Here is a 14,861-nt window from a genome sequence, read left to right as displayed (position 1 = left end):
TTTAAAGTTGGGAGGACACAAATGCACAAGGGGGAAGGGAAAGGCAGAATTCTGAATTGGTGACTGAATTGCTGATCAGCATTATCTAATACATTGTGAAGACGAAGGATAGTAGAAGTTGAACCAGGATAAAAAAAGAAAAATCTTAGGCCTGTGGTCAGAATAGATTTGTTGTAAAGTTCCACACTGCTACTTTGGGGAATTTGAAATCGTCTAACAGTTGAATATGATCTAATATTTTAACTCAACAACTTTGAAATACAACTTTGTTTTAATATGATAGTTGCAACACTTCAGAGAGATTGAAATAGCCAAAATTAAAATGGATGAAAGAACCCAGTCCCAGAAAGAAATTTCAGAGCTTCGTAGAGAGTTTGAAAAAGCTTATCAAGCTAAGTCGGAAGCACTGAACTCTCGAGAAAGAAATGCCATTGAGAGACTTCGGAAACAGCAAGAGGTAATTTGTAAAACTTGGAGCTAAATAGAATGCTAATGACAGTGATGTCGGTAATGTCATCAAAGCAGTGATGTTTTGTTTTTCACACAATTTAATTGAAACAAGCCTTTTATTGAAACAAGCCTTCTCAATCAGACATAGTTTTATTGGCATAAAGTGACTTTAAATATTTTTATTATGTAGTTTACTTTTTTATTTTCATTGTTCACTCAGAAATTCTGCTAGATATGGAGTGGTATATAATTATGTAAAACAAAGTATTTTGAAACATAGCCTGGAATTCATTTGGAATTTGCTGTTCTGCTGATTCTTGATGTAATGTAAATTGGTTTTCTAATAGATTGATGCAAAAGAAATTTATCTGCAAAGACAAAATCTGTTGAAAGATATTGAAACAATAAGGGCCCGAGAAGTAGAATTGAAGCAGAGAACAGAAGCTTTTGAAGTGTAAGTTGCTAAACATTATTCATAGAACTATTGGCTTGGAAAACACTCCCTTTCTTGGTCTTCTAAAAGCAGTCTGTATGAAATTATGTACACTTTTATTTCAGCAGCTGCTGAATGCTGCAGCTGTTTCTTTTTGTGGGCAGAATGGCAGATCTGCTAGTAGAAGCTTCTATTTCCATGACAGAAAACTCTGCTACTATTGCCAAACTGCCCTTGATGTTCTGCTGATGGCATGGCTGTAAATGAAGGATGTGCTGGATCCAAAGCTACCTCAGTCCTGTACACTCTAAGAAAGGATGAAAATGTACACCAGCTCTGGAGCTGGCTTGCTGATTCCATCTCCATCCTCATTTAATGTCAATGGCAGGGAATGTGTTTTTAAAGTGGGAAGAAGGGGATAGAAAATTTTCACCTTCTGTCCTGTCATGCATGAGCTAGAAGTGTGTAGAAAGTGACAGTTTCTTTACCTTGAAAGTTTCAACTCCCACTGCACACACTTTATCCCACATCTTTACCAAGAAAATGGTATTCAAGGTGGCTTGCTCCTCTTTAAATGCTGCATTGCATTGATAGAAGCTACCTTATCTGACTCCTGGCAGCAGTTCATTCCTGTTTAGGCAGGTTTTGGTGTTTCATTAAAAGGCTTGTACTTTAGAGGGATTTATGTAACAGTCTTTGTCTTTGAAGTTATTACAGTTTCAATCACTTAGTAATGTCTCCTGTATCTACAATGTTGACAGCGATACATGTTAATATCATTTTGATATTTGTTCTATTGTGTATATGAGAGAATGTAGGGTTTTCATTTTATAATATTAAAAATGTTATGGGGAGGTCTTCCAATAACCCAGAATTAATATTTTCCATTTGTTAGTTGATTTTTTCCCCTTTTTTGTTGTAATATAATAATAAAAGAAGAACCTATTGATTAACCAGAAGAGGGAGCAGGTGAGCTACTGAAATAGAGGAATAACCTTTATAGTGTGTTTTAATGTTTTTGCCTTCATCATTTGCCATCTGAAGTAAAGGATTCTTAATCAAGGACTGCTTGATTATCCTGAATCCATAGTTTTTGCCCAGTAGTATGTTGCAAAACACAAGGCTTATGAGGCTTGCAGAATTTTATAACAAGTCATACAAGTTAATTTTACGACTAGGAAATAATGCCTTAGTAGGACAAAGAGCTAACCTACTATTGATTGTTACAGAATGTCCTTACCCCCACTGCCCTTTCCCCTCCCTCTTTGAATATTTGCTCTGAGGACAGACTCTGGCCTTATCCATCAACCACAGAACCAAAGTGCCCTTGGGAAGCTGCATACCCTGAAGCTGCAGAATATCATACTAGTGGAGAGACCAACTTGCTGCCATACATTGGCCAGAAAAAGACTAGCTGCAAGAGCTTATTTTTCTGTTTACTACCAGAATCTTGTAATGAAGAGCCAGCGCTTGAGTTTGCTTCTTTCCTGCCCTTCTATACATTTTCCTTTTCAGATTAGAAGCCTAAGTGCAGATGCTTGGAAAGGGAAAAAGACACATTTTATCTTTTTCAGTTTATCTTTTTCTCTATTATCCAGGTTTGTCTTATGACTGTGTCTTTGCTTATGTTTCTCCAGAGCTCAAAAGCTTCAAGAATCAAAAAATAAAACTGTTGAAGATGTGCTTCATTGTCGTGAATTAGCTGTGAAGAATATTGAGGAGACATATGACCAGAAGCTAAAGAATGAACTTCTAAAGTAATTTATTTGCCAGTCTAAAAGATGGCAAATAGACAAGCACATAGATAAAGCAGTCCCATTGGAAAGACAAAATCATCAAGAGGAAGTGACAATTTTGTAGACAGTTTTTATATGCTATAAGATGGCATATTTCTCTGTGACTGGGCACAAGTAGCTTACAGTTAGGTCCCTTGAAGCTCTTGGGAAGTTGTGAGCAAGAGAAGAATAATCCAGCAACCAAGCCAATTGAAGTTTCTTGTCCATTCTTTGCTAATGACCTGCTGGAAAGTGGGCACTGTTTCTTAAGGATTCAGGATTTAAAACCTGTCAGTGGTGTAATTGAAGGGACAGTGCTGTCCAGCAGAACACTGAGCATGCTTGCGTAGAAGTAAATTTTGTTGCGTTCAATGGGCATATATGCCATTTGTGTACCATCCCATTACATAGAGTTCTCTGGCTGGTTAAAATGTTCTTCTTCCCACTGACAAGTCCATTTGTTTTTCTTTTTCCAGAGCAGGAAATGGAATAAAAAATTGTAGTTAGAGAAAAAAGTCACACAGTGATCATCTGTCACTTGCAGTGACCCTGGGCAAAGTTTGCAAGATTTTGTTTGTTTTTACTGCTCCTTGCTGCTTATCTGTGCCTGGGTGTAGATGGCACAAAAAGCCACCATGGCATGAACAATCCTAAAACAAGCCATGGACCGTGAGGCTGGCTTCTTGTCCACAAACAAGCCACCTGTGCTGAGTAGTCTGGGTATACATGTGACATTTCTTGCATGATGGGTTCTCACATGCATAACCAGTCTGAGTTATTTAAAAGGCATAGCTTGAACTTTACCTGGCACCAGAATGAATGCAAAGGTTCTTCCAGGTTAATGCAATTCTGAATTGTAGCCTAAAAAATACATTTTCCCTCTGGTCAATATCTGAAGTTAAAGCAGTTTGTCATTGATGAATCAACTACTATAGTTTGCCCTGTCACAATAAGAGCTGCAGGGTATTGATACTGACACTGTTCAGTTTAAGCAATTGTCTATATATCTGTCAAATCTAAGCACACCACAATATACATGCAATAATCTCATTCATTTCATAAAAGGATTTTTGATTCTGATACGCTACAGCAAATTTTTAAAAAATATTTTTCTCAAGTATAAGCTTGTATTTATATGTTGTAATTTGATGCTTAAGAGAAACATTGTCTTCTGCCTTTAAAATTGAGACATTGATAGATTTATTTGCTTCTATTAGCATGTACTGACTGAGCAGTTAAATAAGATAGTTAAGAAATAGAGGCTTCAATCTTCCATCCACTTACCTGTGAACAAGCCTATTTGAAATCAGCGGGCTCTTGTAAAAGCCCTCTACATCAGTTGATGGCACTTCGTAATTTATATTTCTAGGTATCAGCTTGAACTAAAGGAAGAATACTTAGCCAGAACCAAGAAAATTACAGAAGATGAGAAAAAACATAAAGGTAACCTATGTTTTTTTTTCACTGCTTTTTTAAATGACAAATGTACATTTGTTCAAAATATTTCTAACGTAATACGTTCTGTGTCTGATCAGAGAAAGCTATGCTTTTGCGTGAAGAGACCGTTTCTCTTAATTCAAAAAAGCAAGAATTTGAACAAGCTATCTCACGTAAAAAAGAACTTGAGGTAATTGAAATTAAAATGTATATATTTTAGTGATGTATTTCATGCCTTCACAATTTAGAAGAATACGTTATCACTGTTTGAGTATGAATATATTATCTCAAAGTTCTAATAACATTGTTTTTAAAATGCTGTTTATTTCCAGTTGGAAATAGATTCAATCAAGGCCCAAGTGGTGATGTTAAGCAAGGAGAATCAGTTGTTGCTGGAAAAACTGAAAGATGTGTCGGACTACTCCATGCTAAAAGAGGAGAAAATGGAATTACAAGTTCAGAATAAGCTACTGAAAGAACAGTTGGAGGAAGCACACAGGGAAAACCTGCAACTCAGAGACAGTTAGTTTGAATCTAAAGATCTTTTAGAAATTTTATTAGTAAGGATTTGCAAAGATCATGTTTTAGAGATGAGAGAACACTTGATAGAAGTGCTACCACATCTCTAAAAATGTTCTCTTTGCATATTATACACACTAGAGAATAGATATATAATATACTTATTTACTTTCCTTTTGCATTTTATCTTAGTGAATGTCATGCGTTTAATAGCACTTCAGGAAATACTCATTAAATCTAAAACTACCTCCTTGAAGTACAACTAAATTTATTATGAGAAAGATGTGTACAATATTGTGAAAATGTCATTGGTACCTATTGGATAGTGATAATGACATCACAGCTTTAAAAATGTTTGGGAAAGAGTGAACATGTAACCATTTTACTACATGTAATCCCACAAAGAAAAAAATGCTTATACTGCATTTTAATAATCATTTCATATTTCCTTCTCTTGGATGTTATGAAGGGGAAAACATACTTGTTCAATAGATGAATTAAGAAAATAAGATTTCAGCTGTTATAAAGCCACGACCACTGGGGCAAGGATTCTCCAATGCAGTGATTACATTATTCTTACAGGTTTGGAGCTAGAGTTCTATATGTAAAGAAGTGTCTCAAATTATAGACACTTCTAATGTCATAGATATACATCAGTTCAAATAGAATAGAGCTGAGCAACTGTAGGAGATCCACAGCCACAGCAGGAGTGGCGGAAACAATTTTTAAAAAATTATTGGTTAGCCATTAACATTGTATAGTACTAGCAGGACCAAAAGGGGTAATGGTAGCTTGCAGTCATTTTAAAAGTGTTCCTTTTACTGTTCTGTGGGTGCTACAGAGAGCCATTTTCTGTTCTCCTAATGAAGGGAGAATTCAGTTTAAAAGCCATTTGCCATGAATTGTTGCCATACTTTGTCAGGACATGAATCTTTATACATTTTGGTAGCTTACTTTGCTGTTTGGGGAATAAACCCTTTTGGACCACACATTACTGGCAGGAACTACTGGCGGATCAGCTTTGTTTTGCAGTCCTGTATTTTGACTAGGGATGTGCAAGGAATCCATTTGGCATGAGAAATCTTTCTGATTCTCTGGTTTCAGCTTCCCAAATTCTTGTCCAGAGGGTAGGTGTAAGTCTGAGATCCTGGCAAGTGTGCTGCACTGTTTGCAGAACACTTAGCAGGACTTGAGCCCCATTGCATAGAATGATTTTCAACATGCCTGTTGCGCAAATGGAGTCCTTCTACACACGTGACTTTACCTGTGTGTAAAACTTGATGTGGCAGCTCACAGGTTTGTGCATGAAAACTCTGTTCAGGGCAACGAGAGGCCTTCTGCATAAGCCCAGCAAGCTTCTTTCAATTACAGTCCACCTGTGCATTGTACAGAGGTGAGTTTGGAGGAGACTGTGCATGCTCATGTAATGCTTGCATATGTTGCATGCGATCATTTCAGTGGAAGCAGGTTTCTCAGTGGTGTCTGCAAACACTTGCAGACTTCCTCTGTGCTTGGCTCTTTCTCTCAGTGTGAGACAAGCACTAGAAGAAGTCTGATGAACAGGCATGGACTGGATTCTGGCGAGGTTCAACACATCCTAATTTTGGCAGAAGACAGACTGCTGTAGATCTCTTAGATCTACAACATTTTATGAAAAACGCAAGAACATGATGTGGATAACTAGAAACTAACTACTTGCAGAAAAACAACTGGCTGACTTTGGATCAGTCACAGACTCTTAGCCCTACGTACCTCACAGGATTTTTGTTGTTGAAAGGAGGAAGAGAATTATGTAAACCCCCTGAGTTCCTTGAAAGGAAAAAAATAATATAAATAATATACCAAGCCTTTTCACTGCCTTTCAGGCACTAATACAGTGGAACCTGCAACAGCTACCTCAGAAGTACAAGATACAGGAGATAGCAACCAGATTTTGTATCATCTTCAGTAGTCAATCCATATTTTGTTTAATTCCTGCATAATTCCAACAACAAGGGTTGGTGCCTGTCCCCAATAGAGGCTTTTAAAAAGCCATGCATACCATTTGAATTCTAGCATCACAGAGTGCAGCTGTAAAAGAATATATGTTTATCAAAGGCCAGGGTTTTGACTGAAGAATTTACAGTGTTTATATTTACAGAACTAAGTCAACCATCATCTGAATATGTGGTTCTTCAAGCTGAGTTGAAAAGAATAGAGCTTGCTAGAAAGCTTGAACATGAAGAGTCTGAAACTCATAAGCAGATCTTAGAAAAGCAGTTACAAAATGAGGTAAACTACCATTTTGTGAATTTACACTAATCTGCGTGTAGAACTTTGGCAATGAAGCTTTTACTCAGAATAATTTTCCAGCATGAGAACTAATGAAACACATTTTCGCATGTATCTGATTTCAATAATTTCCTCAGTCTGAATTCTTAAAAGTAATTGTTAAAGGTAATTTAGAAAACCTCTGCATACAACATGCTTAAGGGTGTAGGCAGCTGAGTTTCTCTAAACAGGGCAGGGTGGGGAGTCTGCATATATGCGGTCTAATGTTAATTCTGCCTAAAATAGAACCACTGAAATAAATGGAACTTTAGTTAGTTAATTTATGATCTATGCATTTTATTGAGTCTACACCTTACATTCTTCACCTCTTCAGGTGGCACAATGTCACTTTAAATATAAATAATGCTGCTTAATGCCTGGGCAGCTGTAGTCAGGTACTTGTGCATGGGCAGCACATACTGTGTATTTATTTTCCCTAAACTTATTTTTATAAAGATTGCTGAAAATAATGTATATCAAATAGTATTTAGGGTGACACAAAATAATGTGGCTGCCCCTCCAGAAAATACATATTGAGTACTTACTATATAAATTACTAACATCTTTGAAATTGTAAGTCATATTTTCTTTGAAATCTTTTTAGGTTGATCGTTGTGTAGAACTGAAGTCCCAACTGTCAAATTGTGAAAATGTGATCAGAAAGTTGAATGCACAAATGGAAGACCTGAAATTACAACTGAAACAAACACAGACAGGTTCAAAGATTTCTCCATTCCCTCTTCTTTTCTTAGGGAAAACAAGTAGATTATTTCCTGTGGTATCTCTTCAAAACTGAATAGGAATGAAATAAAAAATGTGAACTTTTATATACTTAAGTAATTTTGTTTTCTAAATATAAATAACTTTAGTATAAAGAACAAGACCTGTTAAATTAAAACTTAGAAAAATCATTAGGACTAGTAGTATGCTTTTAATGCTGTTGTGGTGTCAATAAAATTTTCTGTTGATCTTGTTTAATTGCAATGGCTTGAAATAAGTTTGAATACTTAGCTATTTGAAAAAATGTTTGAATTTGTGTGTAGAAGCATCTTTACAACCGTACTGCCTAATTTTCATGCTAATTATATAAGCAAATTAAACCTGACAGTCATAACTTAATTTTTAAAAATCTCTTTGTAAATTCTAATCTGTCTAGCACTAGAGAATGAAGTATATCGGAATCCTAAGCCCTCGTTGGTTGATCGTTCTGTCATTGACTTGATTGGTGACAAGACTGCACCTCATGATGTTTATATTGATGGTGCTTTCTTGAAAAAGTATCCTGTGGCTAATATTGGAATTGAAAATGCTGCAAGTCCCAATCATCACCATCATGTACTGAGATCCAGCACTTCACCAGATTCTGATTTAGAATTTGTAGCTAATACGAAAATTAGAATAAAAGAATTGGAGAAAGAAGCTGCATATTTAGAAGAGGCCTATAAGAATTACCAGTATCGAGTCACTCATAGTACAGCTGGCCCAGCAAAGACTGCATTCTCTTCAGCCTTGCCAAGTGACTTGACTGTGGCATCTCGCCCAAGACAGTATGATCTGTGCTCCCCGGCATTACCCCTTCTCTGTCAAAAAACTAAAAGCTATAACTGGACACCAGGAAATGGGGATCACTTGAAAGATTATTTGACTCCTCCCCCAAAAACCCCCTCTTCATTCAGACGTTTGTCTTCAACGCCTGTCTCCAAGAGGAAGAGAAATATTCGTAACAAGCTCTTTTCTGAAGGTAAGTGATTGGCTATTCCTTAACTATGGTAGGTATTTTTGGGTTTGTTTGCTTTGTATGAAAAGCAGAAGTTCCTGATACTAGGGTTTGGAGCCAAGACAATCTGGTATTCCCCTTCTTAGTCCATTTCCATTTTCTGCACTGCTGGAATGGAAATGTCATTTCTAACCTTCAGTGCAGCATTCCATGTATGAAACTGCTAGCCTTTATTGTTGCCAAGCTCCCTCTAACCATTTTGTACACAATTCACTCTGATAAAATTCTTACTTCTTCCTGTTGAATACATTTTGAAATAAATTTGAAGTCAAGCAGGTATAGTACAGTACTTGTGAAAAAACAATTTCTAGTTATAATATTCTTTCAAGGCAGTTTACAATAAAGCAACATAAAATGTTTGAAATATAATACAATCACTGTGTTTGAATATACATAGGAAATATTGGCAGGCTTTGGACAACACAAGCCCCTTGGACTACTCTTTTTTACTTCAGATAAGACATCAGTAGGTTTCCTGATGTGCGTGTTGAGTAATACCAGATTGCCTAACTCCTACAGGCATTCTTGTCGCACTCTGAACCAATTGAAACTTCCCCAGCACATACTCATTACAATAAACTAGTCAGGCTCTAACCGTTGCATCTGTCACTAAGGTAAGATCTGGCTTCTTTTGGTAAGGCAAGAGTTGGCAAATCAGCCAAAGCTATTAAACTGCCCTCTCGGCTACTGGTGGGACCTGCAGCTCCCTAGAAAGTGTTGAGTCCAGAAATGAAGCCATTTAGTGCAAGTCCAAACCCACCTAAGAGAGCATCCAGATGAGCATATTTCCTGATCCACACTTCTGTTTTGTCTGGATTAAGTTTGTTTTGTTCTCAACCATGCTATAACTGCTCCCCACGTTTCCATCACTTCTTGATATCAGAAGCATGTCATCTGTGTACTGAATCGAAATTTCAGAATGATTTAATCCAGCATTGTCATGTATATGTTAAAAAATATAAGGGATCAGATGTAATCTTGAACACCACGATGGCCATGGGTGGAACAGAAATTCTTGAGCACTACTTTTGCTTCCTACCCTTCAAGTAGAATTGAAACCACTGCCCAATCAATGCCCAAATTGCTGAGAAGATCCAGAGTAACAGCATTGTTAATGTAAAAAACTACTTGAAGAACACTGAAAGAGTCAAACTTTCTCCTCTGTTTCCCAGTGCAGTTCATCCAGGCAAACAAAGCTGTCTTCTCAACCCGGGTCAAAAGCTGAATTGGAATAATAACCAGTGTTTTCTAAGATTTCCTGAGCTGACAGCTCTTTGATTTGCTTAGAAATTGCAAATAAAAAATTGGGCAAAAGTTTTCCAAAACCATGGCATTTAAAGTTTTTTTTTTCCAAAAGTGATTTTATCACTGTCTCCTTCAAAACTATTGAGATCACACCATTTTTTGAAAGGGTTTTACTACAGCTGACACCCATAAAGAGCCATCTGCACAGTAGGTGTTGACCTTGAGGTTTCATCATATTCACTGGAGCAGAGACAACTCTGTGCCTTGCCTGATGATATTTGAAAATTTTTATGTCTGTAGCCTAGGCCATGTCCTGTTTTTAGGAAGTTATTCTACTTTTCACTTTGGTATATTCAGCATTCAGTGTTAGGAACCTCTTCTGATCGCCTTCCTAGTTCAAAGGACACATTTTCAGAACACTTCATTGCAATTTCATTTAAGATATTTAAAGAAGGTCCACCAACTTTATTATCTGTAGGGACAAATGATTCTCCTCAGTGTAAGGCTTACGAGAGGTTACACATCACCCCATTGTTGCTGAATAGTTTATTTTAGCAGGTACTGGAACCATTCTTAAAGAATTCTGATTTAATTAAACATTTTAACATTGCTAATGTTTGAACATTATACCCTAGTTTGTTTGTTTTTTATTTATTTAGAGTTTTTGTATGCCGTCCCATTGCTTAATGCCTCGGGATGGCTTACATAAATAATGTAATGGAAAGTTTGTAATGGAAAGGCTTTAAGGACTCGTTGCATAATAAACTTGGTGAATATTGTCATGTAGTGTGGAAGGTATTTACTATTTTATAACTTATGATAGCTAAAGAGGCCGAATCGAGTAAGAAAAGTGGTTGTCTTCTGTTCTGCAGATCCAACTGATTCACCTAGTGTTGCTCCCCTTCAAAATGTTGATCATCCACTCTCTCCTATTCTGAGAATAGGGAACTGTTCACCTTCTGAATCTGCTTCTAATACATCAGCTGCATCTTCAGCACTAGGCGAACACAAATTAAGGTAATTATTTTATATGGTATTTTGTTTTAAATATGTGCTTGTGAAAATCTCTTTGTAAAGATCCATACTTACTATATATTTCTTGGTACTCTTATTCAAAGGTTCTTCCAAACATGCTTTGCCCACAGGTATTTTAGTAGTCATACTGAGTCAATTTCCTTGTGTATTGATTTTTCTGTATACATTACCTTCATAAGCATGGGGGAAAGCAAAACTTTCTGACAATAATGATGTCACTGACTGACAAGTTATTGTAAGGGAAAGCAGCCAGAACAGTGTGATCCCTCTCATTTTTGCCTTTTCCTTCTTAGTGTCTTGTGCATTCCCATCAGCTGGAACTCTATTTCCCCCACTTTAGCTATGTCCATCAAACAAACCTTAAAACTTTCCGGCTCTCAAGTATCTGCTTTGCAGAGGTGAATAAAAGGGGTGCTTAACTTCTGTCTGAATTCTGAATATGTTGGTATATATTCTGAGAGCTGTATTCCTTGGGGGATGGTAGTCTGAACTAGTCTGGAAGGGGTAAGTGATTCTCAAATTGATTTAATCTAGGACCCACTTGTTCATCTTTTTGTCAGCCCAGGGTATATGCAAAGTTCTCCTCAAAGGCATCTTCCCGTCAGCTTTGTTCAATCTCCAGATTACACACAAATACACATTGTTAGGGGATACAGTAGTATGGATGCTCTTTTCCTTGGTCTAAAGTGAAACATCTTTACACTTGATGAACTTGTCTAGTTTCTTCATGGTTGCCCTTCCAAGTCTCAGTCTTCAAATTTCTTGGCTCCTCCATTTGATTTGATGACTGAGCCAAGACGCTCCCTTGAGCATGCATCTTAACACAATGAGGAGTTTTGAGAGTGTCAGAGAAGCCAAAAGCAATGACTCCAACATGCTAGACTCTCTCACTAGGCATAGCAGAGTCATCCAAGGCAGAACGGTTGAAGCTGCAGACTAAGATGCATCTACCCTCTTCAGGAGTAACAGTCACATCAACAGAAGAGAACAGATATCTGTAATAGTGATAGGGATGGAAAAACTCCAGAAAGGCAGCTTGTGGGCTGGAGTAGTAATTGAAGGATCTTTCATAGACAAGGATCTGGTGGAGGATCTTTCATAGACAACATCTGTGACATTCAGCCTAACTCTGGTTAGTGATGTGCAGAAAAAGGCAATGGAAAACTACTACTTGAAAACCCAGTGCAGAAAAATCCGAAATGAAACAAGGAAGCCAGACCTATTATTTAACATAATGTTGCATTCAGAGAAATTGAGCAAAATGTTGCCTAGAGCTTATTACATTCTTTTAGTTGACATAATTGGTGGGTATTTATAGGTTATTTATACAAAGACTGTAGCAGGCAGTAGTTTTGAAATCTTGGCTACTGTCTACATTTTGGGCATAGGAATGTAGAATAATGTTTAGCTTTTACCAGTTCTATGACCAAAGCCTCTCTCAATGATCTCCGTTACACATTTACAAGAAATCCTGGCTATTTCCTAGCAAGGGTACATGTAGAGATGAATGTATTTGCCCCATTTCTTTCTGTTGTTCCATGGGTTGGTTCTGTCCAACGTTCCATTCCAACCTGATTTCCAGTTCTATTTTTAGGATTTCTAAAATTAATTTCAAAATTGGCATATGCCATTTGCCACACCTCTTTTTCCCTGCTTATGAATTAGAAATAACCAGATTTTTTAAAATTAAACTTAAGCAGACTGCCTTTTTATATGTGACAGACTCTTACTTCCTCTCTATATCTGGGTTCAGGGAGATACAGTTTTTCTGATGCAGAGGACTGAGTCATTTACAGTCAATGCAGTAAGTTTCTAAAAATGTTCATAGATTTTACATTGAAACATTTAGACGACTATTAAAAGCACTAGTTTAGAAAGTTTAAAACAGAAGGCAAGGCAAAGCAAAGTGAACATATTATTAAAATGGTTTTCTGCTAGCAGAGGTTACCCCTGCTTGGAATGACCACATCCTGAATCTTCCCTTTGCATTTATAATTTTTTCACAGCTAAACATGGTATGCTATATGAATGCTTATTGTATTCTGAGTAGCCACTGTATTCTCAATCCTGTTATTCCTTATTTATTTATATTCCTTGATATCTTGTTAGTATTTCTATAGTTCTAGAATAATTCCCTTATTTATATTCTCTGCTTTTGATATATCTAGGGCATGAATCTTATTGAGTAAAATATTTTATTGTAATCTCTTTTCCCTGAGTGGAGCTGCTTGCTAGTGATAGGTCAAAATAATTTTGATATATCTGAGCTGAGCAGCGTGTTAACATTGCCTCAAAGTTCATTTAAGAACCCTAAACTTGAGGAGAATTTTTCAGGCTACTAGCATAAGGTAAGATAATAGAATTCTAAGCTTATCTTCATAGGGAATATGCTCATTGGGTATTTTTATCTTGTCCAGTTTATCAGAAACAAATAGCAGAAACAAGTAGGTAAAGTTAAGCATGGAAAAAACAGAGTTGTTTTGTTTGTTGCGTTTCAGATTCTGGTTCAGGAGGTGATTAATGATTCTTTGAGCAAAAGAGCAGACTCAACCAACTTGAGGGATGCAGTTTTATAAGCATTGGATTTTAACAATTGCAATAACTGTTGCCCAATCATAAATTCACAATTTTATGGCATATGACTTGAAGGAGGTAGCAGTTCAACTCCAGGCATTTCTGGATGAAAAGAATGAGCCAAATCAATTTCCGATTGGATTCAGGCCTGGTATTAGCATGGAAACAACATTGTCACCCTGAGGCATAACCTTTCTCAGAAGAGAGCCAGAATGCAAAGAAGTGCTATCAATATATTTATGACACCTTGCTTCTTTTCTTCTTTTGTGTAGGTAAAGCTGTTCTGGTGCAGAACCAAAATTTGATAGTAGGCTAGACAGGAATGGGAAACACCTGGCTTGTGGGATAGTTTTGTGGTTCCCACTAGGTCTTCTGCCTCTGTGGTACAAACCCCACCTTTGTGGTACTGCTGAACTTCCAGCAATCCTACCTATGCACTCTATTCCCTGGGAGAATTGCTGGCTCTGCAGAAAATGGTACAGAGCATTGTGTGCCCTGTTTTTCTGCAAAATCATGCTCCTCACTCTTAAGCTGAGTGTCTGCTCCAAGTGCCTTCCTTATTGAGTGTGTGCTGCATAAGTACAGTGGAGAAAGCTTTATCAGTGAGTGCACCCTGGCTTTGGAGAGCTATTCCAAGGAGATGACACCTAGTTTACAAGGCCTTAGATATCATTCTTGACCAAGGCATTTTAACATAGCACTGATATGGAGATAGCTGTGAATATCTTTTTCATTCCATTTTCAAGGCCATGACTGATTGTTTTACCTTTCATTCCAGTCAGAGTGCCGCTTCGTACTTCAAACTTAATAAGCTTCAGGAGTCCTTTTGAACCCTGAATTGTTCAAAGTCTGAAGCAATTTGCCTCATTAGAAATAATGGAAAGTTGAATTAATCCATTTCTAGACCCATTTCAGTAAACTTAAACAGCAGATATGACCTCATGAAATGAATTAAGTTCAAGGTTATATATGAAGTGTGATTCAAAAATACGATGAATGTTTAAAATAAAAATGCTGCAACTGCATTTTTTCACTTTGCTTGCACTTTGAACTTAGAAGCATCATTTGAACTGTGGGACAATTTTATCTCAACTTTGAACTCTGGATCATTCAAAGTTAGAGTCATATGAACTATGAGGCACCACTGTACTAGCTTGGGGATTCATGTAGTTTTCCCTCATCAGGGCCATGTAAGAGGAACTGGAGACCTAGCGATCCAAAGCTTTTTCTGATTTGCTTTAACATGCTTCTTTTCATCCCTTGTCAACTTTATTGTGGAGGACGGTGGTGCCAGCCATGGAGCTTT

The 14,861-nt window shown here is 37.0% G+C and overlaps 1 protein-coding gene across 4 annotated transcripts in view; it reads left to right on the top strand.

Moving 5' to 3' along the window:
- Nucleotides 1-14,861, top strand: part of OFD1 (OFD1 centriole and centriolar satellite protein) — a 51,263-nt gene that overhangs the window by 25,495 nt on the left and 10,907 nt on the right. For all 4 annotated transcript variants that reach the window (XM_044430715.1, XM_044430726.1, XM_044430736.1 and 1 more), the window contains 10 exons: nucleotides 284-457; nucleotides 798-904; nucleotides 2,521-2,640; nucleotides 4,028-4,101; nucleotides 4,194-4,285; nucleotides 4,428-4,617; nucleotides 6,755-6,885; nucleotides 7,529-7,640; nucleotides 8,081-8,665; nucleotides 10,819-10,963. In XM_044430715.1, coding sequence (XP_044286650.1) covers nucleotides 284-457; nucleotides 798-904; nucleotides 2,521-2,640; nucleotides 4,028-4,101; nucleotides 4,194-4,285; nucleotides 4,428-4,617; nucleotides 6,755-6,885; nucleotides 7,529-7,640; nucleotides 8,081-8,665; nucleotides 10,819-10,963 — 1,730 coding nt within the window. The remainder of the gene's footprint in view (nucleotides 1-283; nucleotides 458-797; nucleotides 905-2,520; nucleotides 2,641-4,027; nucleotides 4,102-4,193; nucleotides 4,286-4,427; nucleotides 4,618-6,754; nucleotides 6,886-7,528; nucleotides 7,641-8,080; nucleotides 8,666-10,818; nucleotides 10,964-14,861) is intronic.

This window comes from Varanus komodoensis, unplaced genomic scaffold, assembly GCF_004798865.1.
Source record: "Varanus komodoensis strain SLA01 unplaced genomic scaffold, ASM479886v1 scaffold1, whole genome shotgun sequence".
NCBI classification, from domain to species: Eukaryota; Metazoa; Chordata; class Lepidosauria; order Squamata; family Varanidae; genus Varanus; species Varanus komodoensis.
Note: the sequence above shows the minus strand (reverse complement) of the source record. Positions and strands in the feature narration are given on the sequence as shown.